Raw genomic sequence first — 27,615 nt, forward strand, 5'->3', positions numbered from 1 at the left:
GCCACTTTGTTTTATGAGTGTTTTGTGAAGGAGGTGGCCTGGCTTTGACGGGAAGAACAGTCCGTGGATGACCCTGAGCAAATCCATTATCTTCCTCGGGCCTCAGTTTCCTTATGCGCAAAGTGAAGGAGGTGGACCAAGCAGGTCGGGAGTTCTTAGCTGTGTCTGTGAAGGCCTAGAGGTTAAGCCTGAATTCCTTGCACACACATGCATTGTGCACGCACATCCATAACTTTTATCTGGTTCTTGACGGGGCCTCTGTCTACCAAATCGTCCATAACCACTTGCCTGGACAGCCTCTCAGCGCTGCTGAGTTCTTGGCCAGTCTTGGGTTCTGGAACTCCAATTTAAAATTTGTTTCTAAGACTCAAGAAGCAGGTCCTACAGAGGTGGCTGCTCTAAGATACAAGAATGAGCAGGATCCGGAACAAATAGAAAGAGCTCCCCAGATTGCTTGGAGCTGGGGGCTTTGCTGGTCGGGGGGCCCCAGCTTCCCGGCATCCTTGTGTCTCTGCTTCTGGCTCTCCCTCCTGCTCCACATGCCTCCAGTGGTGTCCTCCCAGCCCCGCTGTCTGCCCCTCTCCTGGATGCTACACTGACTTAACCCATCTGCCTGCTCTAACACTGGCCCTACCCCCATCACACTTGGTGTAAAACCAAAAATCCCTTCCATCCCTACCTGATCTGGCCTCTACCTGCCTCTCTCTTCTCCCTTCCACCCCTCGCTCACTGGGCTGCAGCCTCACTGGCCTTTGGTCAGTGCGCCCTGCTCTAGGCTTGGTCCGCACTTGGATCTTTGCCTTTGCTGGGTCCTGTCTGCCTGGAACCTTCTCCACATCTTCCACTGCCTGGCTCCTCCTTCAGGTCTCAGATCAGACGTCAGCTCCTCCAGGAAGCCTTTCATGACCCCCATCTAAGTAGATTCCCCTCCCTCTCTTGTCCTCCATCAGTGCACCTTTTGTTTGGTTCCCTCATGGTACTAACAGAGTGTGTCATGAAATATTTATGTGTTTTCTTCTCCCACTTAGATGTTAACTCATGAAGGAAAGAGCTGAGTCTTACATGTCACAGTGCCTGGCTCATAGTAACATTTAATAAATGCCTGCAGGCATCATGGATGGCTCAGATTTAAGTGGCTGACAGTATCAAGTGCTGGTGCAGGCATAGAGCAGTTGCAACTCCCATACAGCCACTTGGGAGAGCAATTTGGTGGTTTTTATAAAGTCATGCATACGCTTAGCATGTGATCAGCAATTCTACTCCAAGATATTTACCAAGGAAAAATAAAAACATGTCCACACAAAGACTTGTACGCACATATTACAGGCTTATTCATCACAGTCAGAAACTAGAAACAAACCGTCATCTCTCCAGAACGGGCAAAACCACTGCACTGCACCGTTCCCCTGGGCAGGGGAGGAGGGAAGCCCCAGGAGGCGGCTGCGAATCCTCACCCGAGTGACACAGTGCTTAATATTCATGGATGTTGAACACATGTGGGTTGGAGAAAGCGGGCAGCTGGGGGGCAGGCAGGCAGGGTCGGGGGTGTCCCTGGAGACAGGTTCGCTGGGTACCATGCTGCTGGCCTGAGAGCAGGAACCGGCCGCTTGGGAGGACCCAGCCCTGGCGCTGCCCGTGTGTGCAGGATTTTTGCAAAACGCCAATTAAGACATTTGACCCAAATTCGGATAAAAACCTTTTTCCTGTGTCAAGTTGAGCTAATAATATACATTTATTCATAATTTATGAGGCCTAGTAAGTGGGAACAATTAAGGAAAAGGCCTGGGCAAAACCTATTTCTCTTAAGTGTCACACAGACCTGTTTCTGTTCTCTAAGGAGGTTCCACCCATCTCTGCCTGCCATGAAACTCTGTTGTTTTTATTATTATTATCATTTTTGCTTGGAGGTACTGGGGATTGAACCCAGGACCTTATGCCTGTGAAGCATGCGCTCTCCACAGAGCTGTTTCCCCTGCTCCCCCGTTACTACTTTTTATTTGTCATTACTACTCTCTACCATTTATTGAGCCCTTATCAAGCCAGGCTAGAGCATTGCCTCGTTTAATATGAACTGTATGAGGCAGGTGGTGGTGTCCCATTTTACAGATGAGACAGTTGAGCTTCAGAGAGGTGAAGGGACTTGCCCGGTTTCACAGCTGGTGAGTGGGGACCATGACTCAGGTCTGCCATCCCGCAGTGTCTGTGGTATTCTGTTTCTATGTCAGCCTCCCAGCCGGGGCTATTTCTGACTCTGCAAGGTAGTCTTTCTATTGGTAACTGTTGAACTCGGGAGACCAGGGTGAGGAGGGGGTCGCCTTCTGAGTCAGTAAGTCTGGGGTGAGGCCTGAGAATCTGCATGATGTCTAACAGGTTCCCAGGTGCTGCTGACACTGCCCGTCCTGGGACCACACTTGGAGTAGCTCCGATTCAGTTGGTGCTGTTAGCAGAGTCCTCCATGACTCCCTCCTGTGCCCCCACCACTGGTTTAGGGCCTCCTAGACCTCTTCCTGTGTGTTTGCACAATATTCTCATCCATACTATCAGGAGGAATGTGCAGCTTGAGCCTCATTCTCTTTCACATGTGGGATAATATTTTACCTGCTGATACTCTGCAGTGTAGTGTCGTGGAGAACTTACACAGCTGCCTCATTCTTTTCAGCAGCGTGTAGTATTCCATGGTACAGGTGATTAGAGTTTTACTTACCTGTTATCTACTGATAGGTGGGCTTCCACACTGTAGACATTACAGATATTCCTGGGAACATTGGTGAGTTTTTCCAGAACATAGCAATCACTCAGTGATGTCAGCCCTTGTTATTACTGCTTTTTGCTGTTTCATTTTTAATATAGAGGGATTGTTGCCTTCCAGAAGTCCCATCTCATGTGGGAGCAGTAATATAAAGGAGTAGATATCTATTTACAGGTTGTAATAAAGTTTTCAACAAAACATTTCTGGTAAAAGAAAAGAGGTGCTACATGGGCAGGGCTTTGAGGGATGTATAGGAGTGCAGGGGAGGAGGGGAGAGAGCAGCAGGCAGGAGGATTTGTACTGCTAGGACCTGACTTACCACCTGGTAGATTCAACATTTGCAAGCGGGTGAGGCCGATCTTTACATTTCACTTGGCAAAATCGGGCCTTGGACAAAGGCAGCCAGGGGTCCAGACTGGCAGCATCATGGGTAAGAGAGTCCCTGCTTGGGTCTAGCCAAGCTCAGCTCTGACCCACCTCCTTCCTTCCTGTCTCCTCAGGGTGGGGGGTCCGGGGAGGAGCAACTATGCGCTGACTTTCCGGAGCTCGACCTCTCCCAGCTGGACGCCAGCGACTTTGACTCCGCTACCTGCTTTGAGGAGCTGCAGTGGTACCCAGAGAACTCCGAGACTGAACCCAGCCAGTACAGCCCCGACGACTCGGAGCTCTTCCAGGTAGGTTGTCCTGGTCCTCACCGCCTCCTGCCTCGCCTTGCCTCTCTCTGCCCCTGAAAGCCCGACCCTGCCCCGAGCCACCTTTTTCTGTACTTGCTCATGCAAAGAAGTCTCTTCTGCCAGCAAAGCTCCTGGGACCCTGTCTCTCGCCCTGAGTCTGAACTTGACGTTGGGCAACTCTCGCCCCCTCACCAGGCTGTGGGTCCAAGGTTTCCCTTCCCTGTATTATCACTGAATTCTCATCCCCTACCTGTGAAGCAGGTGCGATTATTTCCCCCATTTTATAGATGAGGAAACTGAGGCTTGGAGAAGTTAGGTCATGTGCCTAGGGTGATTTACCATGTCGGTAGCTGAGCTAGATTCAAGCCCAGTTTGCCAGCCTCCTGAGCGAGAGCTTCATAGCCATGCCGACACCATGTTGGGAGTGACTCACATTTGCTGAGCACCCTCTCTGTGGCAGGACTGTCCCTGTTCATAACTCACTTAATTTTCTTAACAACTCACAGACATAAGTATAGTTACCTCCATTTTTTAGTAGGAGCTTGGAGGTTCTTTAAAAAGAGGCAGTGCACATCTATGCCTCTCGCCCGGTGTGCCCCCATTCCCAGCCTCGGAGACACGTGATGGTTGACATTTCCTTGAAGAAGGCCTCTAATATGGGGTAATATGATGTCTGCAATTTGCTGCACAGTATAGGAATCTCTGCATGCACTTGCATGTGTGGCTGTGCGGCGTGGAGAGCCGTAGATGAAATAAGATTGGCCGCGTTGAAGCTGGGTAATGGGTACATTTGGACTTATTATTCTTTCCTTAAAATATGTTTCCCTGTAAAGATTAGGGGAAGAAGCCACAGTTCCCTGTGCCTGTCTGGCAATATAATCATAATAATAGCAACAACAAAATGCCATGTGCCAAATGCTGTGTCAGTGTGCCATGAGCAGCACAAATAGTCCTCCTGGTGGACTGTGTTGTTCCTTCTAGAAATGTTTATGGAGTGCCCTCTCTGGGTCAGACACCGTGATCATCAGTGGACTCTGTGGTCCAGAGGGGAGACTGACCCTGGATCAGTTAACACAGAAACAGTGGTAACCTGTGACATGGGCACAGTAAGAACAAACCTGAAGTGAGAAGAGGATCTAAAGACTGGGTGGGCAGGAGAGGCCTTTCTGAAGAGGAGATGCTTCAGGGGAGGATGAGAAGGAGGAGCCACGTGCAGATCGCTTAGCCACGAAGCAGCAACGTGGGCTGTGTTGGGGAACCGCAGGGCTGGAGGGTAGTGGCTAAGGGGAAAATGGCAGGAAATGCTTGGGGGTGGGGGTGGGGCAGCTAGGCAGGGGCCTGACCATGCAGGGTCTTTGGGCCATGAGTTAGATTTTTGGGTTAAGGAGTTGGATTTTTCCCAAGATTATTCTAACCTATAAATAAAAGGCTATTAATAACCCATTTTACAGGTGACAAAAATGATGCTCAGAGAGGTTAAGTAATTTGCCTAAGGCCACACAGTTAGGAAAGGTCAGAGTGAAGACTCTAACCAAGGAACCCAAGCCCCTCGCTGTCACATAGCCTCTCCATCAACCCTATGAGGATCAGCAGGGCTGGGCTCGAGTTCTGGCTCCTTTTGGGACCTCCATTCTTGATCTCAGTAATGGAGTTAATTAACTACACTAAGCTACTGTGTCCCCTCAGAGGGGGCCAACTTCCAGAAAATGTTTTCAGGTTATGGAGAGCTGATGACCAAGAGGGGTTTAGATGCTGCGTGGAGACCATCCCCACCTAAACTGTACCGGCCCCCTTCACGCAGAGACAGGCCAGGCACTCGCAAGCTTCTGCCAAAATCCTACTATATGCATGAAGTGGACTCAGACACACATCAGCCTGGTGTGGCCCTTGGGCTCTTAGCACAAGGAAGGCAGAAGAATCTTCACAGGTGGTTAGGACAGCGGCACAACCCTGCTTACCCAGCCCCTCTCCCCTTCATGGCCTGCACGTCACACCTGCTCTTCCAAGACAAGGCCAGCTCCACCCACTACACACCTCTGTGTGTGTGATTATGTGATTAGTGCCTGATTCCTCCTCCCCCACCCTCAGCCCCCTGGGCGTGGGGGCCACTACAGTGTTGTACATTGTTTTATTCCCAGGGCTCTGCAGGAGCCTGGCACTTTCTTGGGGTTTGACAAATGTTCATCAGATGAATACATCTTTTGACACTCAGCTCTTGTTAGCTCCTCTAAGGCAGGTGGTCAGTCACTTCCTCTCCTGGGCTCCCAGCCCATGTGCGCGCGTGCATGTGACCTTCAGACTTCAAGTTCCTTGGGGACAGACAGCATTTTGTTCTCTTGTGGGACCTTTGTACATTGTAGAGACTCAATCATATGTGTGAAATGGAGAAACTGATTATAATTTTTCTTTCCAGCCGAGGATCAGGCATGACCCATTCCAAAGTCCTTGAGCCGGGATTCAGGAATCAGAGGTTCTAATCCCACCCCCACCCCCCGCCACTAGCTGGGACAGAGCTGTCATCTGACCAGTGGCAAGTCATAGAGCCATGCTGCCTTGTGTCTGAGCCGTGTTGCAACAGTCAGGTGGCACCATTGCCATGGAAACAGGGAGAGTGGAGAACAGCTACCATTACAAGGTTTGACAACTGCTCGGGGGCAGGGACAGTGCCTTCCGTTCCTCTGTGTGCCCAGGGTCCCAGGGCCAGGGCCACAATAGGCTAAACTTAGTATCTTTGGAGGAAGCAGACGTTTGGTTATTCTGTCACCATGTGCTGTGTGGCCTTGGGCAAGTAGCTCCCTGTGGCTGGGCCTCAGTTTCCCCACGTGAGCAATGAGCATGGATTAGATCAGTGGTTCTTAATCTGTTGTGGGGAGAGAGTCACTGGGCCCTTGCAGACTCTGATGGCATCTTTGACATTCCCCCTCCCCCGCCCAAAAAAGGGAAGGGAGCCTGATTTCCTGGGTTTCCTGCACCCCAGTTAAACCCCCAAATGACGGAGGATTTCTGAGTGTTCTTCTGGCCCTGCTAGTGTGACTTCTGTGTCTTTCAGAATTCGCTCAGAATGAAGGCTCTCAGAATGAAGCATTCTCCCTCTGATTTCTTGAAGGCTCCTTTGCCTCCAGCCTGAGAAGGAAGGTTGGGGGTGGGGCCGAGTCTATTAATATCTCTTCCTCAGCTGATTAACTCTCCATTAATTTGCACTCCCGTTTCCAAGCAGAGCTGGGAGAACCGGGCTAATGGGCCTGGGAAGAGGAGAGGGGTGGTGGGGCCCCTGTGCTGGGTTATCCTAGGGTGCCGATGGGATGATGCTGAGGACAGGAAGGGCCTTTTTCCCAGCTAGGGTCAGGGCCTCCAACCCCGCCTGGCTATTCCAGAGCCAGAGCAGCCCAGAGAGGGCTGAGGGGAAGAGCCGGGAGGCCTTCTGCTAGTCATTTTGTTTTTACTTAACCTGTTGGGGGCTCCTTGGGGTTCTCTGCCAACTTGTATTCATTTCAGCACCGTGCCTGGCACCTGGTAAGGTCTTGACCACCCTCCCCACCCACTCCCGACCTGCTGTGTGACTTTGACAAGTCTCTTTCCTAGACCTTCATTCCCCTACCCACAAAAGAATGGCAGATAGGCTTCCTCCTGAGCTCCAGCCGAGGGGGATCTGTGGTGCTGCCTGGAGGGCTGTGTCACGAAAGATGCTGGTGTGGAAGGAAGGAGAGGCCCAACTGGTTATCGACACGGGGGAGCAGCAGCACGCAGGCAGCGAATTTAACATCCCTGGTCACTATGTGATCCCCGAGGGCCCGTCCAGCTCTGATATTTGCGATAATTCAGAGTATTTCTGGGCCACACTCTTCTCCCTGTGAAGGAAGGGAACCCTCCCTCATTCCAACCAGTGCTGATGACTTCATTTCTGAATAACTGCCCTCTGGAACCTGTTCTTTGAGACACTCATCTCCGCCTTTCCCCGTGATCAGAGTTCATTTTTTGGTTCATTCATTCTTCCATTCAACACATCTGCCTTGGGCCTCCCATGCCCCAGGCACTGAGCTAGGCACAGGAACATTTCACAGAGCCCTTGTGACACTGCCTCCAGACCGGCTGTCCTAGTAACCCTTGGAGGGAAACCAGCCAGGGATCACACGCCTTCCTGTTCACTGTAAAGCAGCAAGGCTTGGAGGGAAGACAGAAACTGCTTGCCCAGGATCCCCCTTTCAGTGGCTAAGCCCGACATGGTCAGCCCCAAGAGTGGTCCTTGGGTCCCAGGTCCCAAGATCTTAACTCCCCATCAGGCTGGACAAATTGCGTTGGGATCACAGGGTTGGGTGTCTGGCCTGAGGGTGGGGGTGGGGAGCCGTCAGGTGAGCCCCATTGCTTTCCCGAGCCACAGTCCCTGAGCCTGGATCTGCCCTTGGATCCCCAGCCCCAGGGCATGGGTCAGGCCCAACCAAAACCTTCTTTTGACCTTTCTTTTATTCTTAACTCTTCCAAAAATTGCAAATGCCTTTGTTCTCTTCTCCCCGTTTGCCCCCCCCCCCCCCCCCCCCCCCCGCCTTTGAATTACTCAGCTGCTACTCCGGCTGCAAGGCCTGGAACAGATTTAGTGCGGCCTTTGGGCCGTCACGAGATGCGTGTTTCAGATGAGCTTCCTGAAGAAAGTATAAACAGCCTGACTTTCGATGGGAAAGAGTGCTAGGGAAGGCATCACGTGACAGCTAACTCCTGCCAGAACAAGCCCAGCAGCCAGGATTTACTAAATGAGGCGCTCGGCGCCTCACCTAGAAGCAGTGTGATCTCCGTGGCCCAGGGCTGGTGGGCTGGTGTCTGTGGGTGGGCTGGGAGGGTGCACACTGACCCTTGTGTTCTAGATCTGGGACATTAGGGAAGGAAGTGCCTCTGTTCATCCCTGTGCTGTGCTCCGTGTAAGTCTCACCTCTGCCCCTGATTTGCTGTGTGAATCTGGACATGTTAGTCAACCTCCCTGAGCCTCAGTTTCCTCAAATGCAAAATGGAGATTAGACTAGTACCCCTCCCCATAGAGGTATTGTGGGGCTTACCTGAGGCAGTATTTACAAAGCCTTTCTGTTCCTCTCGTTGGCCAGATTCTTTGTCCCTGGCCTTGGTTTTCCCTCTGCCTGGAATCTTCTTTCCTCAGCGCTTTGCCTGGCTGGTACCATCTCATCTTTCAAGCCTATATTTCAGTATTAGCTGCTCAGAGCAGCCTTCTCAGGCCACTGTAAGTAGCCTATGAATCTTCACCATGTTCTTATGCTCCATCACAGCTTCCTTTTCTTTTTCTCTCAGGCTTTCTCACTCTCTGAAACCGTCTGGTTTGTCTCCTTGTTTAACGCTTCTCCACTGGAGAGGAAGCTCCGTGAGGGCTGGGGCTACCAGTCTCAGCACGCTGTGTCACAGTGCTGAGACAGCACCCGGCACAGAGTGGCCATTCAGTACGTGTGTGTGAGGGAACAAGAGGGAGAAATTGCCCACCACCACCATCATCTTCATCGTATCATCATCAGCATAACAGGAATTGGAGAAGAAGGAGCAATAACTGCTTATTATGTGCTGGGCACTGTTTTCTAAGCAACTTTCATTTGTTAACTCATTCAATCCTCAGCAGTAACCTTATGAAGTGGGTCATCTTGTAACAGCTGATAAGTGTGAGATCTGGGATTCAGCCCCAGCTCCAGGGCCCGAGCTCCTAGGCTATCACACTAACCACCTCCCCGTGAGTGAGTGAGGCAGCCCTGAGAACCCGCAGGGGAAGGGTAGCTGTTTTCCTATTGCTCTGGTTGTCACTGTCACGGTTGCACCTTGAAGCTTCCAGCCTTTCCACCACCTGCCCGGGCCCAGGGTCAGAGAGGCAGGGGTCTGCAATGGCCTGGGGCTACCAGTGGCATCGTCCAGCCTCAGGGCTGTGTCCAGGGATTGGATGCAGGAGGCTGTGGTGTGAGGCAACTGTCCTTGGAGGAGGGGACAGACATCCTTCACGTGCACAGCCCTAGGAGCAGAGCCCAGGCTGGGACCCCCCAGGGCCAGGCCCTTTCTGATACCGCCTGCTGCCTGCATGGAAACTTCTGTGATTCTTGGAGTCCGTAACACATTTCTTGTGCATCTGCTCTCCCAGCAAACTGAGAGGATCTGAGGGGGTTTGGTGGGAGGGTGATGGTGGTGCAGCTGCGGATACAGAGAAGATTTCTACACAAAGACACTGAGCCCAAGGCATTGACTAGCCGTGTCCCCTCTCTGCCTTTCTGCTCACTTCAGATAATCGACGGTGAGAATGAGGCCCTCCTGGCAGCGCTCACGAAGACCCTGGATGACATCCCCGAAGATGACGTGGGTCTGGCCGCCTTCCCAGCCCTGGATGATGGAGACGCACCTTCCTGCACTTCTGCTTCTCCTACCCCTTCACCTGCGCCCCCCAGCCCCTCCCTGGAGAGGCCCCTCGCCCCAGCCCCTGAGGTGGACGAGCTCTCGCTGGTAAGAACCTGTTTCCAGCTGAAGTGATGGTGGCAGCCTAGGACGCGGTGTCTGGTGGTAGGGATGGTGGGTGCAGGGAATCTAGCTCCAGCCCCTGCAGGGGCCTCCGGGCATCACCGGCAAGGGTTCACGGCAGACAGCCTGGACTGGCTGCAGGAGGCCTCCCTGGGCTTTACCTGCACTCTGTAGGCCCTTTGGGATTTCTTGGATTGACCCTAAGCGTGTTTTAAACCCTTGGAATCGCATGTAGACATTTTCCTAAAGGTTATACATACAACACACAGTACAAATTAAAGCAGGAAATACGGAGAGTTAAAGGCAAACCTCTTTACCCACCTCACACTTGCTTTTTCCGTCCCTGGAAGTAACCATGGTTACTGATCTGTTACGAGATTTTCCTCTTCCACCTTTATTCTTTTTGACTACAAAAGGGAGTCTCCATTATACACTGTTCTGCACCTTGCTTTTCTCAGTGAACTATGTGTCTCGGAAGCTTCCAGATGAGCAGAGGTGGCTCTGTTTTATCTTCTTTGTTGGCTGCATAATGTTCCTTCACAAGGATGTGCCGTTACTTCTTTAACCAGTCCCCTGGTCGGTGGATGTTTACGTGTTTCAACTCCTTTATTGTTCCGTGCTGTAGTCTCTGTCTGGTCCAGGCCTTTGCCACGTGCAAATGGATAAAGTCCTAGAAAAGGGGTTCCCGGGTCTCAGGATATGTGGTTTTTCAGTTTAGACAAATACTTCTAGCTTGTCCTCTAAAGAGGTTGGACCAGTTCATACTTCCACCAGCAAAAGTTAAATGCTGAGTGTATGTGGAATGTGGAAACGTGTACACGGAATTGCAGATTTCTGGGGAGAAGGTCTCAGCTTTTCTCAGATACCCAAAGGGATCTGGACCTCAGAAGTTGCTGAAAGCTGTTGCCCTTGACTCAGGCTAAGGGTGCCAGGAGCCCAGATATCCTGACTTGTGAAATCCAGCTTTGGTCACCTGTCTGGGGCTCCTCACCTCGGTGCTGCAGCTCCTGGGGGCTGGCAAGACTCAGCCAGAAAATCAGCCTGTTGGAGCTGGACTGACCCTTGGTGACCATCAAGTGCACTCTGGGGAAATTGAAGCCCAGAGTGGGGAGGGCCTCTCCCAAGGTCACACAGCAAGTCAGTGGTACCAGTGAAGACTAGAACCCAGGTATTCTAACTCCTGGTCCAGGACCCCTTTCCCTCTTTCCCACTGCCTTTAGGTTCCCCAAAGCAGGGTAAAACATTTAGTAAGGACCTGTGTGTGCTGGACACCAGGGTATGTTCAGTCCCACATCGTGGCTCCTGCTGATGAGGGTCGTGCTTCCTTTCAGACTAGAATCCGACCGCCTGAGTTTGAATGCCAGCCCCACCAATGAATGCTTGTGTGGCCCTGAGGCACCTAGCCTCTCTCTGACTCAGCTTCCTGGTCTACAAGGTGGGGTTAATAGTAGTGCTTATCTCAAAGGCGGTTGGGAGGAGTACAGCAGATAATACATGAAAAGCACTTAGAACTGTGCTTGGCACAAAGAAGTGGCTCAATAAATGCTATCTAATTAACAGTCCGTAGTAGTAGTAGTTTGTAACCAGAGGAATTCTGTGTGAGGCTTTGGAAAGCCACACCGTGAAGAGGCAGAGAGCGACCCCTGCTGGTCACTGATTGTTCCCTCATGCCTTAGACTGCACTTCTGTTTCAGGCACTGTGCTAGGCACACAGGAAACAGACTCACCATCTAGACTCCCAGCATACCAACAGAGTCCTGGAAAGGCCCTGAGAATTTATACAGACACCTGATTCTTAACCTGGAATCATGGGTCCCAGAGAGTCCACCTCTGGACTGACAGGGACCCATGGACCTCTCCATATATATCTGTGTTTTTTCTGAGGTCAGCAGTTTCTGTTGTATTCCTAGAAGGACCCCTGAGTACCCCCCCCAAAAAAAAGTTGATCCACTCATTTAGTTGGCCTGCCCCTGTTTTGTATACACACACACACATACATATATACCACCTTGGAGAAACCAAGGCCGGGAGAGGGTAAGGACTCACCCACAGTCTCACAGTGAGTTGGGGCAGAGCTGGATCAGAACCAGGTCCCTTTCCTGTAGTCCAGGTTTTTCTTTTCCAGTCCACATCAAAGAATCACAGGCATGCATGTGTTGGTCTAGGGTCTAGGTAGGGTTGTGTGGGTCCTCCAGCTCCTAGGGGAGTAGGGAGTGGCCTTCCCTCTGGTTCCTGGGTCTTTGACAATCCTCGCTGGGTGACCTGGGGGGAGTGTCCCCCGAGGAAACACTCAGTGCTATAGCAAAAGTCCATCATGCTTCCTGACTTGTTCTCAGCCTTGGCTGTGGTAGGGTCCCTGGTGAAACTCCCAGGCGCACTCAGCTCCCTGCTCTCTCAGCTGGGATACGCTGAGCACCTGCCCTCCAGGTGCAGAAGTGTAAGAGACTCAGCAACTTTTATAGAAAAAATAGAAAATCTAGACCTGCTTAAGTGTAGTGTGCTTGCACTTGTGTAAAAACAGCTGTCTGAGTTGGAGGTGATGTGTACGTATATATTCTTCCATGATCGAATTCCACATCATGATAGGGCCACGAGAAAGCAGTTAACAGGTGTTGCCTCTGGGACCTTGGACAGGAGGGAGACTTGCTTCTAATTGTTCACCCATTAGTATTTGAGAGGTATATATATATTACCATTTGTAAGTATTACTTATTTAATGTAAGAAATTAATTCTCAAAACAATGTGAATAAGCAAAAAGAAATCAGCTGAAATCCTACACTAAAGAATCATTGTGGGGCATAACTGTCCAGATGGTGTGTGCGTGCGTGGTGTATGTGCGTGTGTGTGTGCGCGCGCGCGCGTGTGTGTATTACAAGTATATACAAAGTGTCCCAATCAAGTGTACGCATCATATTTCAACAGTAGAATGGGCAGACATCACCCAAGATCTCTTTGGGTTTCTCAAAATCACAGATATTCATTCCTCTTGGGTTATTATCTCTGAAAAGGATTTATATTTTATTAGGATCCCTGTGTGTGATTGGATTTGTTAGACAACCTGCTTTCTGTACTTAATATGTTGGGAACACGTTCTAGGTTACTAACTGTTCCCCCCTAGTATTCTTCCACAGTGATGATGGGAATCAGGGCATGGTCAGTCCTGAGGGGCTAGCTCTGGGCTGGGCTTCTCCCTGAGATTTGCTTCCTCGGGTCTCTGGCTGCGTCTCAGCCCCAGCTCCTCTCTCTGCTCCTCCCACAGCTGCAGAAACTCCTCCTCGCCACATCGTACCCAACCTCAGCCTCCGACACCCAGAAGGAAGGGACCATCTGGCGCCAGGCAAGCCTCAGGTCCAAAAGTCAGCGGCCTTGTGTCAAGGTATTTCTGCCTATGCGCCCAAGCCCACCCGGCCTCCGGGGGGCGCTGGGCGTGCACCCTTCCGTTCTCGTTCGAGGGTATCAAGGTCATTCACTTCCACTTTCCCTTCTTGTTCCTCACACAACCCTTGAAGCTGATGTGCTGGGCGCTGCTTGAGACCCAGGCCAGTCTGGGGTTCTAGAAAGAGTCCTGAACTTCTTCCTGCACAGCTGACCCTTGAACACCATGGCTTGAACTGCACAGGTCCACTTATATGTGGGTTTTGTTTCAGTAGTAAATGCTAGTTGATGGGTTGAATCCACAGATACAGAGGAACCTCGGATGCTGAGGGCTGGCTAAGTTATGCGCGAATTTTCCACTGTGTGGCCAGTCTGTCTCCACTAACCCCCATGTTGTTCAAGAATGAACCGTGCCTCCGTGTTCCAGGCACTGTGTCAGACGTTGGGTTAGAGCAGGGACAAGGATGATGTGGCCTGCCCTCAGGAGGCTTATTCTAATTTATTGACAGACCAAAACATAAAATCCTCGCTGGTACTGTGGAGTCCACAGTAAGGAGTTTGGATTTCTCTTGTGAGAAGCCGTCAGAGAGCTGAAAACTCTGTTGTGAATACTCAGTAGGAAAGCAGGTCCCCTTTCCTCCTTGGGCTCTATCTTCAGACACTTCCAAGGAGAGGCTTCGGAGATGTTATCCTGGTGTTCCTATCACCCAGAGCCTGCACTCACCCCTCCCTCTTGTCCCCGGACCCTCCCGCGGGGACTGCGGCGGACAATCCCACATCCTCGGGGCAGAATCAAGATGGCATCTTTCTCAGACAGTGGCTCAGTGTGGGAGCCTGTCCTCTGCCTGGGCTCCCCTGGGTGGGGACTCTCTCCCTGTGCCCCCTTCCTACCTGTCCTCACTGGCTTCCCAAAGCAGAGGTCCACCCCTCCTGTTCTGTTTTGTCAAGGGGACAGCAGCTAAGCTCCTTTGTGAGCCATCCTGCCCTCTGGAAGGCTAGGACACACACCAGGGGAACGAGACACACCTGACAGCCAGTCTGGCTCCAGCAAAGAGACATTTGCACTGGGAGCAAAGCCTCTGTGTGGACAAGTGGAGACAGATAAGGCTGCAGAGAGCGTTGGCTGGGGCCAGATTGCACTGCACCCCAAATACCTGGCCAAGAGGCCTCCCCTTCATCCTGTGGGCACTGGGAAGCTACTGAGTTTTCCTTTTTTCTTTTTCCTTTCTAACAGCTTTATGGAGGTGCCACTTACATATCATAAAAGGCACCTACTTTAGAAATGATTCAGTAATTTTTAGTAAATTTACAGAGTCGTGCAGCCATGACCACAATCCAGTTTTAGAGCATTTCCATCATCCCAGGAAGATCCCCAGTGTCCCTGTTTACAGCTAATCCTTGTTCCCACGCCCAGCTCCAGGCAACCACTAATGTACTTCCTGGCGCTCTCACTGAAGGCTATGTGCAGAGGAGCCGAATAGTCAGCGCAGGGCTTTGGCAGTAAGTCTGGAAAGGGTGAAATCCACTGGGAGGCCTAGTAGGAGGCTGGCTATTCCTTCGTTCCTGGAATAACTGGAAGCTGGGGATAAAGTGGATGAAACCTGGTGATCCAGGTGAGACACTCTGGGCCTGGCTGGTGGCTTCAGGGGTGGGGTGTGGGGAGAAGCTGTGTGGGCCTCCCTCCTCACTCTGGCCTCTTACCCTCTCCAGATGGACAGCACCCAAGACAAGAAGACCCCCACACCACAGTCTCAGAGCCGGAGTTGCTCAGAACTGCATAAGCACCTCACCTCGGTGCCATCCTGTCTCCGGGCTAAAGCCCGCTCCCCAGATCGAGGTCTGCGGCCATCACTACCCCTGAGTCCCCGGCTTCCTGCCAAAGAGGATGAGGAGGTGGGCGAAGACTGCTTGAGCCCCCAGCTGGCTCCAGCCTCTCCCAGGGACTCCCCAGCACCAGGCAGGGCTGGCCTCGGCACCCAGGTTTCCCAGGAGGACATGCAGGCCATGGTGCAGCTCATTCGCTACATGCACACCTACTGCCTCCCCCAGAGGAAGCTGCCCGCACAGGCCCCAGAGCCAGCCCCCCAGCCCTGCAGCAGCCCCTCCAAGCAGGTCAGACCCCGGCCTCGGCCCCAGCACCCTTCCAAAGCCACCTGGGCTGAGTTCTCTATCCTGAGGGAACTACTGGCTCAAGATGTCCTCTGTGATGTCAGCAAACCCTACCGCCTGGCCACACCTGTCTACGCCTCCCTCACGCCCCGGCCACGGCCCAGGCCCAAAGACAGCCAGGCCTCCCCAGGCCACCCATCCCCTGTGGAGAAGGTGAGGGTCTCGGCTTCTCCCAAGAGCTCGGGGCCCAGACCCAGCTTGCGCCCGCTGCGGCTGGAAGTGAAAGGGCACATCGGCCGGTCGACCAGGCTGCAGCCAGAGGAGGAAGAGGAGGAGGAAGAGGAGGAGGAGGAAGAAGAAAAAGAGGAGGAGGAGGAGGAGTGGGGCCAGAAAAGGCTAGGCCGAGGCCTGCCGTGGACCAAGCTGGGGAAGAAGCAGGAGAGCTCTGTGTGCCCTGTGCGGCGTTCAAGGAGACTGAACCCTGAGCTGGGCCCCTGGCTCACGTTCACCGATGAGCCGCTGGTCCCTGAGGAGCCCCGAGGGGCTCTGCCCTCACTGTGTCTGGCTCCCAAGGACATGGACAGGGAGCTGGGCAGCCCCACGGATGAGGACAGTGGCCAAGACCAGCAGCTTCTACGGGGACCCCAGATCCCAGCTCTGGAGAGCCCCTGTGAGAGCGGGTGTGGGGACACGGATGAGGACCCCAGCTGCCCGCGGATCCCTTCCAGAGGTAGTCCGAGTCGGTGGTCCGAGAGGTGGGGGGCAGGGCCGGGGTGTGGCACACCCCACTGCACGGGAACCAGGAGCCCTGTGTTGGGCAAGTCCCTTCCCTCTCTGGCTCTCAATTTCCCTTCCTGTGCAATGGGCTGGTTGGGCAGACCTTCAGGAATCCCCCCACATCTCTGAGTTTCTCATCACGTACGGGCCAGGTGCCACTTAATGTACAAGGAGCAGGATGCCTGTCTTCGTGGGGCTTGTGTTTCAGTGAGGGAGACGGGCAATCAAAAAGTAAGCAAAAAAGGAAGATGATTACAAATTGTGATAAGTGCTCTAGGGGAGACTTCCTGGGTGACGATGTGGTAACCATAGTGGTTAATGCAATAGTTACCTATTTTATACTTATTATCAGTCTGACTTAAGACAGATTATCCCCGTTGATCCTCATAGGAAGCCTGTGTGGTCGGTACAGTTGTAATTCCTGTATGAAGACACAGAAACGAGGCACAGAGATGTAGTGGTCAGTTCAGCCAGTACGTCCCGCCTCTACATGGGGCAGAGCCCACAGCCCTGGGAAGTAGAACGCTTCACCATTGTGCTACCCTGACTGGCCAGAAGGGGTCGCCCTGGTACCCACCGACTCTGCACCATCCAGCGGACCCGCCCGCGGTTGATGTTACTGAGTGTGGGAATGAAGGTGGATTTGAGCTGTTCCTGCCCTTCTCTAAGGTGTTTGGGTCACATGCCCGAAGGAAGCTGTGCTTGGTACCGATGAAATTCAGGGTCTCTTACAGAGGAAAGCATCTGCTAGCAATGCTATGTTCGGGAATCTTATCTTTTTTTTCTTTTTTGTCTTCTTTTCAGACTCTCCCCGGTGCCTCATGCTGGCCTTGTCACAAAGGTAGCTTTTTAGAAATTGTCAGTTTACTATTCTGTGAGATCTTGTCTTGTTGATTGTTGGGTGGTTCTGTAGGAGCTGGGCTTCTTAGAAGGGAGTTTGTTTTTAGAAGTTGGTCTCCACAGGCCCAGGGGAAATATGGGGAGTTTCATGGGGAAAAGCTGATAATGCTGTGCGGCTTTGGGCAAGTCTCTTCTCCTCTCTGGGCCTCAGGGCTTCTGTCTGTAAAATAAGGAGGCTGATGATGCTTGTCCTGTCTCCATCTCCAGCAAATCTCTCCCATATTTCCTAAAAGACCTATGTAGCTTTGAGTTTCTTTAACAGCCAGGATCGAGGGAGGTCCCTGCAAATTGTTCCCAGACCCCGCTTTCTTGGGCAGCAGAACCAGGGTCTGTCACAATGTCCCCTTGCCCTCCTGCTTGGGAAGGTGGAGCCTGCTGCTGACTGGGCTCTTCCCTTCCTGTCCTCCCTAGCCCCACCGGTGACCCCCCTTTTGGCAAGAAGAGTTTCGAGCAGACCTTGACGGTGGAGCTCTGTGGCACGGCAGGTGAGCCGGGGGCTCAGCTAGTGGGGTGCCCTTGGGAGAGCAGCCCTTTGGGCAGTAAGGGGGTGCCCCACAAGCCCTCCTTGCCACCGCTGCACAGGCTACACCTGGTCTTGAGATGCACATTGAGGGCATAATAAGGAGAGTGGGGCTGAGGCTCAGCTGTTCAGCTGCAAACAATTGGCACATGACCTGACGTGGATAGAAAGAGACATGTCTTCCTCTGAAGGAGCCCGCAGTCTTATGTGGGAGACAGACTCACACCAGGACAAATACTGTTTGATCTGTGCTAGTTCCAAAGACTGTGCAAGAGCTCTGGGAGCACAGAGGAAGGGGCAGGATGGGGAGGGGCAGGATGTGGCCTGGGAAGATTCACAGGATATCCAGAGCAGCAGGCATCTGAGCTGGGCTTGCAAGATGAGTAAAAGTTGGAGAGACAAAAAAAGGCAAGGGTATCCCTGGCAGCAGAATCGACATGAGCAAAGGCGTGAAGAAGCAAAAGTACAGGTGCTTCTGAGAAGACTGGCCACCTGTGCTGTGCTGTGGCAGAACTGGGGGGTCAGGCAAGAGCATCCACCAAAGGCTGAGTGGAACGCCTGGCTGAAGGGTTTCATCTAGATCCTGTTGGCTTCAGGAGCCCCAGAGAGGAGGAGGCCCCTGGCATTCTGGCAAGTTCCCTCTGGTGCCTGGGGGAGGATGGAAGCCAAGGTCAGGTGCAGGAGCACTATGATCACTGTGGTGGTCAAATCCAGGTGGCAGGTTTTACCCATGGTACCTGCTCCCTCTACACCCTGGGGGATATCAGAGGCATTTGGGAGGACCAGTTGGAAGGGTTTGTGGAATGAATGATTGTGGAGCAGGAAGAGGGATCTCAGGTGACCTGGAGGCTTTGGCTACCATTGCCAGGCTACAGAAGGGATGGATTTCAGCACGTGCCAGCTCTGAGAAATTGTTGACAGACTGTGTGAGAAGGAGTCCCAGGCTATGTCCGGGCTCAGCCAGAAATGCAGTGATCGATTAGTGACGCCTCCCATCCAGTAGGTGTGGGGAGTGGTGACACATATACCACTTCTTAGCCATCCCAAGCTAGGATCTCAGTGTCCCTTGGAGAAGTGATCTGTCTCTCCCTCACGTTTTTCTTCCTTCTTGGGTAGGACTCACGCCACCCACCACACCTCCGTACAAGCCCACAGAGGAGGACCCCTTCAAGCCGGACATCAAGCGCAGCCCAGGCAAAGACATAGCTCCCAGCCGCCTCGCCCCAGAGGGCCTCCAGCTTGGGGCCGTCACAGGGGCCGCCCACAAGCTGCCAAAGAAGCATCCAGAGCGGAGCGAGCTCCTGTCCCACCTGCAGCATGCCACAGCCCAGCCAGCCTCCCAGGCTGGTCAGAAGCGCCCCTTCTCCTGTTCCTTTGGAGACCACGACTACTGCCAGGTGCTCAAGCCGGAAGGCGCCCTGCAGAGGAAGGTGCTGAGGTCCTGGGAGCCGTCTGGGGTCCACCTTGAGGACTGGCCCCAGCGAGGTGCCCCACGGGCTGAGGCACAGGCCTCTGACAGGGTGGAAGACAGAAGCTGTGACGTCGGTGCCCCCAGCAGGGACAGTACGCTGCTGAGAGACCACGAGATCCGCGCCAGCCTCACCAAGCACTTTGGGCTCCTGGAGACAGCCTTGGAGGACGAAGACTTGGCCTCCTGCAAGAGCCCTGAATATGACACTGTCTTTGAGGACAGCAGTAGCAGCAGTGGCGAGAGCAGCTTCCTCCTGGAGGAAGAGGACGACGAGGAGGAGGATGACGATGAAGAAGAGGACTCAGGGGTCAGTCCCCCTCGCTCTGAGCACTGCCCCTACCAGAGCCCACCAAGCAAGGCCAGTCAGCAGCTCTGTTCCCGCAGCCGCTCCAGCTCCGGCTCCTCATCCTGCCGCTCCCGGTCACCAGCCACACGAAGGACCTTCAGGTATAGATGGGTGGGTGGCCTCAGGAGGGACAGTGGGGCAGCTGAGTATCCCGGTTCCAGGGTGTCAGGGGAGAGAGGAGCCCTGAAACTGGGGCTGCATCTCCCTGTGTGTTCTGGGTCCTGGTCAGAGGCTTTGGAGGTGGACTTCTTGGGGGAGTTGTGGGCAAGTCCTAGAGGCTAACAGAGCCTGCTGTGTGACAGTCAGGAGTGGCCCAAGTCCCCTGGCCTCAGGAGAGGAAGAAAACCCACTTTCTGACTATTTGTGGCCTTGTATCTGCAGAACTTGCCCCTTATTCGTCTGTTTCTGCTTTTACATTTATGAAGGGGATAGGTTTGGGGATAAATAAGTATATACAGTTGACCTTGAACGAGGTGAGGGTTCCCTTTGCACAGTGGAATATTGACAGTCAGCCCTCCTTGTCCGAGGTTCCTCTGCATCCGCAGATTCAACCACTAACGACCAGCCACCTAGTGCTATTATGTTTGCTATTGAAAAAAATCCCAGTGTAAGTGGACCCACAGAGTCCAAACCCATGTTGTTCAAGGGTCAACACACCCACGCAGTGTGATACCTATGTGATATTTATGTGTAAAAGAAAGATTCGCATAATTGTAGCCTGTGTTCTAAAAAATACCTGGATTTAAAGCGGCGATAAGGTTGTTTCCATTTCTTGGTGCTGCTGACTTGCGCAGTCAGCCACCCCCGTGGGAGCTCTTCGCGCAAGGATGATGTGTCATGAGCTTGTTTGCTCACTGAACCGGACTGTAGAAGGGAACAGTCCAGAAGTCAGTGGGGAGCTGGGCAGAAAGAATCGAGGTTTGGCCTATTTTGGTGGAGACAGGTTGCTTCCCTCCCTGATCACAGCAGGACCTGGCTCTTCCTGGGGGAGACCGATGGAGGGTGGGTACCGGTCCCTCCAAACCCAAACCCTCTGCCGAGATGCGCCTGAGTGACCACTAGGTGGTGCTCTTGAGTCCAGAGCAGTGCTGCAGAGTCACCCAGAGGGCTTGTTAGCTTGCAGTCGGCTGGGCCCCGCCTCTGGAGTGTCTGGTTTTGTAGGTCTGGAGGGCAGGGGGGTGGATAATTTGCATTTCTAATAAGTTCCCGGGTAATGATGACATCGCCAGAATGCCATACTCTGAGAAGCAGAATTCAGGTAATAGAAAGGTACTTTTTCTTAGAAAAATTCAGCTTTGTATTTACTTATCTTTACCAGTGGCTCTTAGCTGAAAATCTGATTAAAGCAAACCTCTTTTCCTCATTAAGATGTGCATAGATGTCTAAATGGGCATTCAGTTTTGGGGGATTCATGGACTCACCAGACACTAATGTTACGAAGGCCTGAACTCAAGAACTCCTCATTTTGAGCAATTTCTCTAAAGGCCCTGCTGTATAATAAGCCAGGACAGTCAGAGCTGTCTTCTGTCAGACCTCTTTGAGCCCTCTTTCCAGCTCTGTTCTCTTTTCCCCGGGGGTCGCTGTGAGCTAGCCCACCTCGTGTTCACATTAGGCAGTTTCCTCTGCAGTGTGCCTGCTCAGAAGCTACTGAGGTTCCCCTCCTGGTGAGGTGCATCCCCAAGGCCGGAACTGGAGCTTCTCAGCCTCCTTTCCCTCCTGACCTGCTCAGAGCCTGTCCCCATGAGCTTGCCTGCAAAGAGTTGGGAGCCTGTCTCGAAACCCCCACGGATTCTCCTTTTTTTCTCCTTGCTTTTGGGCCACGCTCAGGGCTGGCTTTTTCTACCACTAGAGAAGGTGGATTGATTAACTCAGCTCCTGCTCAGCTGCCTGGCAGAGCTTGGTGGCTGGTAAGCCTGAGAAACTAGTCATCAGCCTTCACCAGACCAACATGTGCTTCTGCTACCACACAGTGGTCAATGGGGAGCATTTGGAGCTGGTTTAACAATGCAAACCCCAAGCCCCACAGTGCCTTGCAGTCACTCTCAGCTCTTTAGGTGGGGAAACTGCCAGTTCCATTGCAGATGGATGATGATACTGTTATTGTAGAGCACCTTAGAGTTTGCAAGTCACACCTCCTTCTCTTATCGTACATGAACTTCACAAATGTACTTGGAGGGTGAGTCTGCTTCTTATCCCCATTTTATAGATGAGGAAGCTGAGGCTCAAAGAGGTTCAATAGAAAAATATTGCCAGCAATTATTGAGCCCTTCCTGGGCTAAGCATTCATATGCATGTTCTGATTTGATCCTCCCAAGTGGCCGAGGAGGTGGATACAATTGATTCTCCCTGTTTTACAGATAAACTGGAGCTGAGGGCTTAAGTAGCCAGCCCAACGTCACCCAGCAGGGAGGTGGTACAGTCAGGATTCAGCACAGGCTGCCCGACTGCAGAACCCCTGCTGTCATCCTCTGCTGTATTTCCCAGGACATGGGCAGCGTGTGGCCGTGCTCCCTCCACTCCAGCCACCTGGCCCTCAGGAGGAGAGGGCAGTGTGCAGACAGGAGCCGCCTCAGGCTGTGCATCCAGACTGATCAGCCTGCTAGCTGGCCCGGATGTTGGGGCTGTGACAGCAGGGGTTGCTTCCTGGCTGGGCACCACCCGCGGGAGGGTGCCTCTCTCCGGCTCTGGCTCCCCCACTTTCTAGCTTTGGGCAAATTTCATGTTGAACCTGAGCCTCAGGATTTTCATCTGAAAAATGGGGAAACATAAGACCTCATAGGATCATTTTCACCAGGTGAAATGCCGTAATGAAGTGAAAGGGGCTTTCTACCCCCAGTGGCATAGAAGGGTTCCCAAGTGTGGTTCTCAGGGATCTCATCCCAGAAGCTGGCAGAAGGCTTGTGTTGGGCACAGTGTTCAGACCCCCACACAGCCCTGGGCGGTCACCGCTGCCGGGGGAAGTTGGGCTTCTGCAGGAGGGCCTGCTCATAGTCCTGCCCTCATGAACGAGTCCTAAAGGAGCTGAAGAAGCGTCCCTTGCCTCCGCCCGCCGTGGTCCCTGCTGAGAGTGAGTGCCTCTGCTTTGCTTGTTCACTGACAGATGTGGGAGCAGAGGGTCGTGTTCAGACGGAACGCCAAGCGTCCGGCACGCCAGGAAGCGGCGGGAAAAGGCCATTGTAAGTGATTTGGGGCCCCAGAGCCCCGCGTGAACGGGGACCGGCAGGGGCATCCAGAAGTGCTGGGGCTTTGCAGGCCGGAAGCCCTTTGGGGTCGGTTGTGGCCTGTAGAAGATAATTCTGTCATTTTTAAAAGCAAGGATCCCCAAGGGCATCAAAGGTGGCACCGTGCAAAATGCAGCCAAGAAACTGGCTGGGAGGCATGTAGTTGGTGGTGGTTCAGGGCTGAGAGTCAGAGGCTCGATGAGGCCCCCCGGAGGGGCAGGCTGTGATGGGGGAGCAGAGCCAGCCCGACCAGGCCTCCAACCAGCCCTGCCTCCACTTCTGTGTGACCTTGGGCAGCTCCCCCCGCTTCCCTGAGCCTCAGTTTACTAATCAGCACACAAAGGTGTTGGGCCTTGTGCTCCTGAGGGTCCCCCGGCTTTAGCTTAGAGACCGAGAGAGCCTGTCTCTTTCTCCCGACCCGCCTCCCTAATCCTCCCTCAGAGTTAGTCCAGAGGCCCAGGCTATGCCCAGTGGACCCACTACAAAGTACCCTACAGAGAGGTTTCATCAGGAAGCTGTAGCAGGGACCTGGAGCAGCCCCTCCAAGTCACTAGAAAGGAAGGAAGGAAAAGTAAGACAGAAGCATGAAAAGACGCATAGACTCTCACTAGATTCTTTTCACCTGGACGTGGTGCTTTAGGACGGGGCGGGGTGGTAGGGACACACAAGGTTTTCATACCCCAGAGGTACACGGCTATCTGTAAGCAGGTACTTAAAACCACATGGAGTGTCTTCTTGGAATCCATGTGTGACCATTTGGCTGTTGCAACATGCCGGGCACTGCTCTAGACCTTGAATGACAGCAGTGAATAAGACAAACAAGTTCCCCACTCCCATGCTTGGGCCAGAAGGGAGAGAAAGAACAGGCCCGTGAACAAAGCAGTAAACACTGTGATTACACATTGGGAGGTGCACTGTGAAATTAATTACGTCACTACTAAACGTCTGAAAACAGCAGTCATGTTTTGACTAGTGGGGAGGATGTATTTACGTGGTGGTCTGGGAGGGGCATCTGCATGGAGCTGGGCCCTGGGGGTTGAAAGGAGCCAACCAAGCAAAGATCAGGAGGACAGTGGGGCAGAGGCAAGGGCCTTGTGAATTCAAGAGCTGGAGGAGGCTGGGGGAGGGCACTTGTACACTGAGCTGGACCCAGGCTGTCTTGGGGTGGGACGTGTGTTTCCTGGGACTGTGCAGCAGGGCACGTGCTTTCCTCTCTGCCCTCTGGGGTGCACAAGGGAATGGCTGGAGAGTCACTGGCCTTAACCTGTTCCCGGAGAAAGCCTGTCTAAACCAGAAGCTGGTGGTTTTACCCACCAGAGCACAGGTGTCCAGGAACATGGCTGGAGTTCCTCCCGCAAGTCAAAGGGACTCTTCCAATAGCCGTGGCTTTAACTGGATCCAGTCGCAGATGGTAGAGGAGAGGAGGGGAGGTTCCAGCTGGGCTTACCCTCCCCCCCTCTACTGGGCAGTTCTAGGGACACAGCACCAAGCTCACCTGAAGGTGACCTCTTGGTCTGTGTCTACACAGTACTCTGCCAAAAGCAAAAATAATGATGGCTCCAAGCCTGATGCCCTTGTCCCCTTGCTTTCCTCCCAGCCTACTCAGCCATAGCGACCTGGTCCCAGGGCTCATCCATTACCCTTCTCGGCAGCTTGCCCTTCCACCCTAGTGCCTCCCCGACTGCCAGAAAAAGTCAAACTCAAAACAAATACAGAAGCTACTGAGCGTGCAGTTACGTTAATGGTGATGACTCCTCCTTTTCCCGCCCTGTCTGCTCACTTCCTGCAAGTAAGCAGTTGCTTCCTTTGGGGCCACGACCTGATCCGCCGCTCCGCAGCCCCCTCCGCCCACAGGGCAGGGCATCTGGGATAGCTACCGTCATTGTCCCCTCTCTGCCCCCAGCCCCAGCTGGTATCGCTGACTCAGCCAGGCCACCTGGACTGGGGATGAAGACCCCAAGGGAGCCCCCCCCCCAGGGGGCTCTGGGAAGCCAGGCAATGATGACCAGTTTCTCTGTGTCCCCCCTCGGGCAGGGCGAAGGCCGCGTGGTGTATGTTCGAAATCTCTCCAGCGACATGAGCTCCCACGAGCTGAAGAGACGCTTCGAAGTGTTTGGCGAGATTGTGGAGTGCCAGGTGCTGACGAGAAGCAAGAGGTGAGTCAGGCTCTCGCTGGGGAGGGGAGTGGGGGCGCAGAGGTCCCAATTCAGGCCACACAGAAGATGCTCGAGAAGATTTGGTGAAGAAATCTACCACCAGGCACGGGAGAAGGAAGGACCAGTAACAATCGTGCAGCCCAGTAATAGCAACAAACACATACTGATAATTTGCTGAAGTGCGAGGCAATTTCCATGCAGTCTGTTACGTAAACTTTCCAACACGCCTGTGACATGTGTGCTCTTACTCCTTCTATTGCTCTCCTTTCTGGGGAGCTCAGACGAGTTAACTGAGCAGCTAGTTAGTGGCAGAGGCAGATCTGCAGCCCATGCGTCAACTTCAGGTTTTCCACCCTCAGCCTGGTCGGGGCCCACAAACCGCCCCTGGTGACTGAAGGCACACTTGCATTGGGATCTCAGTTCACTATAAGCCCCATGTTGCTTGTCCCTCCCTTCTCTGCAGCTACCAGTGTCTGGCCTTCCCTTCTGCTGGTCAGCCCTGATTTTTCCTCACTCACCTGGGGAAGCAGTGTTTCATCTGTCAGGGGATCTGCAAGAGTAGGTGGTGTATAAATGCACAACTTAAATGTCAAAACTGTTGGCTTTGAGATAATTCTGAAGGATCTCCCATCATACTTGCAAACTAAGTTACTGAGGTTTTAAAACTCTAATTTAATACTAATGTTTCAAAACTTTAACAAGAAAGTCATTTCTGTGTAAGAATCACAACACATCTCGCATCCCTTAGGGTGGTTACAGAAAGTGACAAGTGTTGGTGAGGATGTGGAGAAATGGGAACCCTTGTGTACTACTGGTGGGAATGTAAATGGTGCAGTCACTGGAAAAGTGTGGAGTTTCCTCAAAAAATTAAACATAGAATTACCATTTGATCCAGCAATTCTTCTTCTGGGTATATAATCAAAAGAATTGAAAGCAAGATCTTGAAGAGATATTTGCACATCCGTGTTATTCACAACAGCCAGGCGGCGAAAACAACCCGACTGTCCGTTGATAGGTGAATGGATAAACAGAATGTATACGTGTGCAGTGGAATACTATTAGTCAATCTTAAAAAGGAAGGGAATCAGTCCTGTCACATGCTACAACATGGATGAACTTTGAGCACACTATGCTAAGTGAAAATAAGCCAGTCACAAAAAGACAAATACTGCGTGATTCCACTTACATGGGGTATCTGAAATAATCAAATTCATAGAAACAGAAAGTAGAATGGTGGTATCCAGGGGCTGGGAAGAGCGGGTATAGGAACTTGTTGTTTGATGGATGCAGAGTTTCAGTTTTGCAAAGTTCTGGAGATCCATCACATGACAATATAAACATACTTAACACTTTGGAACTGTATGCTTAAAAGTAATAAAGATGGTAAATTTTATGTTATGTGTTTTGAATCACAATTTTTAAAAAGAATCTCTACACAAATAGAACTGTTTTAAGTTCTGTGCCATCTTCAGGATATCGAATGAAGTTAGCATGTAAAAACAAATCAAGCAAATTAATCTCTAAGGAGAATAGTCAATCTGTTAAAATTTTTAAAGTATGCATGAGCCTCAGACATATAAAGAGGCAGAAAGGTTCCAATTTTAGTCAGAAAGGTGTCAGCAAAGGTGATTCATTTGAATGTTTCTTAGTCCCCCACTGTTGGTAAGCTGGTCCTGAGTGCTGAGAAGTCCACGTTGTCTGTGTCCTGAAGGAGTCTCCGTAGCAAACAGAACTGTTTGTGGAACTGATGAGTCAAGGGTAGAACTGACTTTAGGTCCTCCCTGCCTTGGCATCCTTCTCAGGCAGGCTTCCCTCATGAGAGCAAAGTGGCTGCCTCCAGCTCTAAGCTTGCCTTCTACCCGGAGAAGCAGGAGTCTCCCTCACGATTCCAGCAAAGACCTGGGATGAAGTCTTTGGGGTTCTGCTTTGGGTCACGGGTTCATTCTTGATCAAATCACTGTGGCCAAGAGGGCTCCTGTCGTGTGCCTTACCCTGGTGCCTGGAGCCTGGCTGAGCATGGGGCGCTGTCGTCAGGGGAGGGGGAGTGGATGCTGAGCAGGCAGACACGACGTGCATCCCCCTTGAAGGATGACTGCACAGCAACACGGGGGAAGGTGAAGGCCAAGGTAGCCGCCAAGGAAGTGGTGGCTGAGGCTGGCTTTGAAGGGTGTGGGCGGGGTAATGGGGGCGTAGGCATGGCGAATCCCAGACCATGGGCGTTGTAAGGGAGAGACTGATTGGAGTTTGAAGAGCATCAGTTTCGAGGCAGGAGGCCCGAGTTTGAATCCCTGCTCTGCCACTCGCCCTTGGGCAAATTCTGAACTCACAGAGCCTGCTACCTCACCCCCAAGAGGGAAGTGACAGCCCCCACTGACAGAGCGGTCTGAAGAGTGTCACGGGTGGTGGCCAGCACCTGGCAAACATTCTGTAAATCGCGGGCTCTTAATATTATTCCACGTCCGAGGTCAGCCGTCTCTACGGGGGCCCCGTGACACAGTGACGGAACCATCGGAATCATCGTGGCTTTCCGCTCCTCCCCTGTTAACCGGTGGTCTGACGGTGTCCACCAGGCCGGCCCAGTAACGTGCCGCGTGTCCTCTCCCCGCAGAGGCGACAAGTGCGGCTTCATCACCTACCGGTGTTCCGAGCACGCCGCCCTCTCCCTGCGGGACGGCGCCGCCCTGCGGACGCGCGGCGAGCCGTCCTTCCAGCTGAGCTGCGGGGCGCTCCCGCGCTTCTGCTGGCCCCGCCACGCCGACTACGGTGAGTACGCGGGCCCCGCCACCGCCCGGTGAGACCCAGAGCCTGGGGGCGGTGACCCCCTCTG

The 27,615-nt window shown here is 52.8% G+C and overlaps 1 protein-coding gene across 1 annotated transcript in view; it reads left to right on the forward strand.

The window, feature by feature from the left end:
• The window catches only part of PPARGC1B (PPARG coactivator 1 beta), a 106,514-nt gene that overhangs the window by 70,444 nt on the left and 8,455 nt on the right, over nt 1-27,615 (forward strand). The window contains exons 2-11 of the mRNA XM_074360911.1: nt 3,250-3,423; nt 9,682-9,897; nt 13,173-13,289; nt 14,999-16,127; nt 16,979-17,015; nt 17,486-17,559; nt 18,711-19,512; nt 22,512-22,587; nt 24,667-24,788; nt 27,397-27,551. Coding sequence (XP_074217012.1) covers nt 3,250-3,423; nt 9,682-9,897; nt 13,173-13,289; nt 14,999-16,127; nt 16,979-17,015; nt 17,486-17,559; nt 18,711-19,512; nt 22,512-22,587; nt 24,667-24,788; nt 27,397-27,551 — 2,902 coding nt within the window. The remainder of the gene's footprint in view (nt 1-3,249; nt 3,424-9,681; nt 9,898-13,172; nt 13,290-14,998; nt 16,128-16,978; nt 17,016-17,485; nt 17,560-18,710; nt 19,513-22,511; nt 22,588-24,666; nt 24,789-27,396; nt 27,552-27,615) is intronic.

This window comes from Camelus bactrianus, chromosome 3, assembly GCF_048773025.1.
Source record: "Camelus bactrianus isolate YW-2024 breed Bactrian camel chromosome 3, ASM4877302v1, whole genome shotgun sequence".
NCBI lineage: Eukaryota > Metazoa > Chordata > Mammalia > Artiodactyla > Camelidae > Camelus > Camelus bactrianus.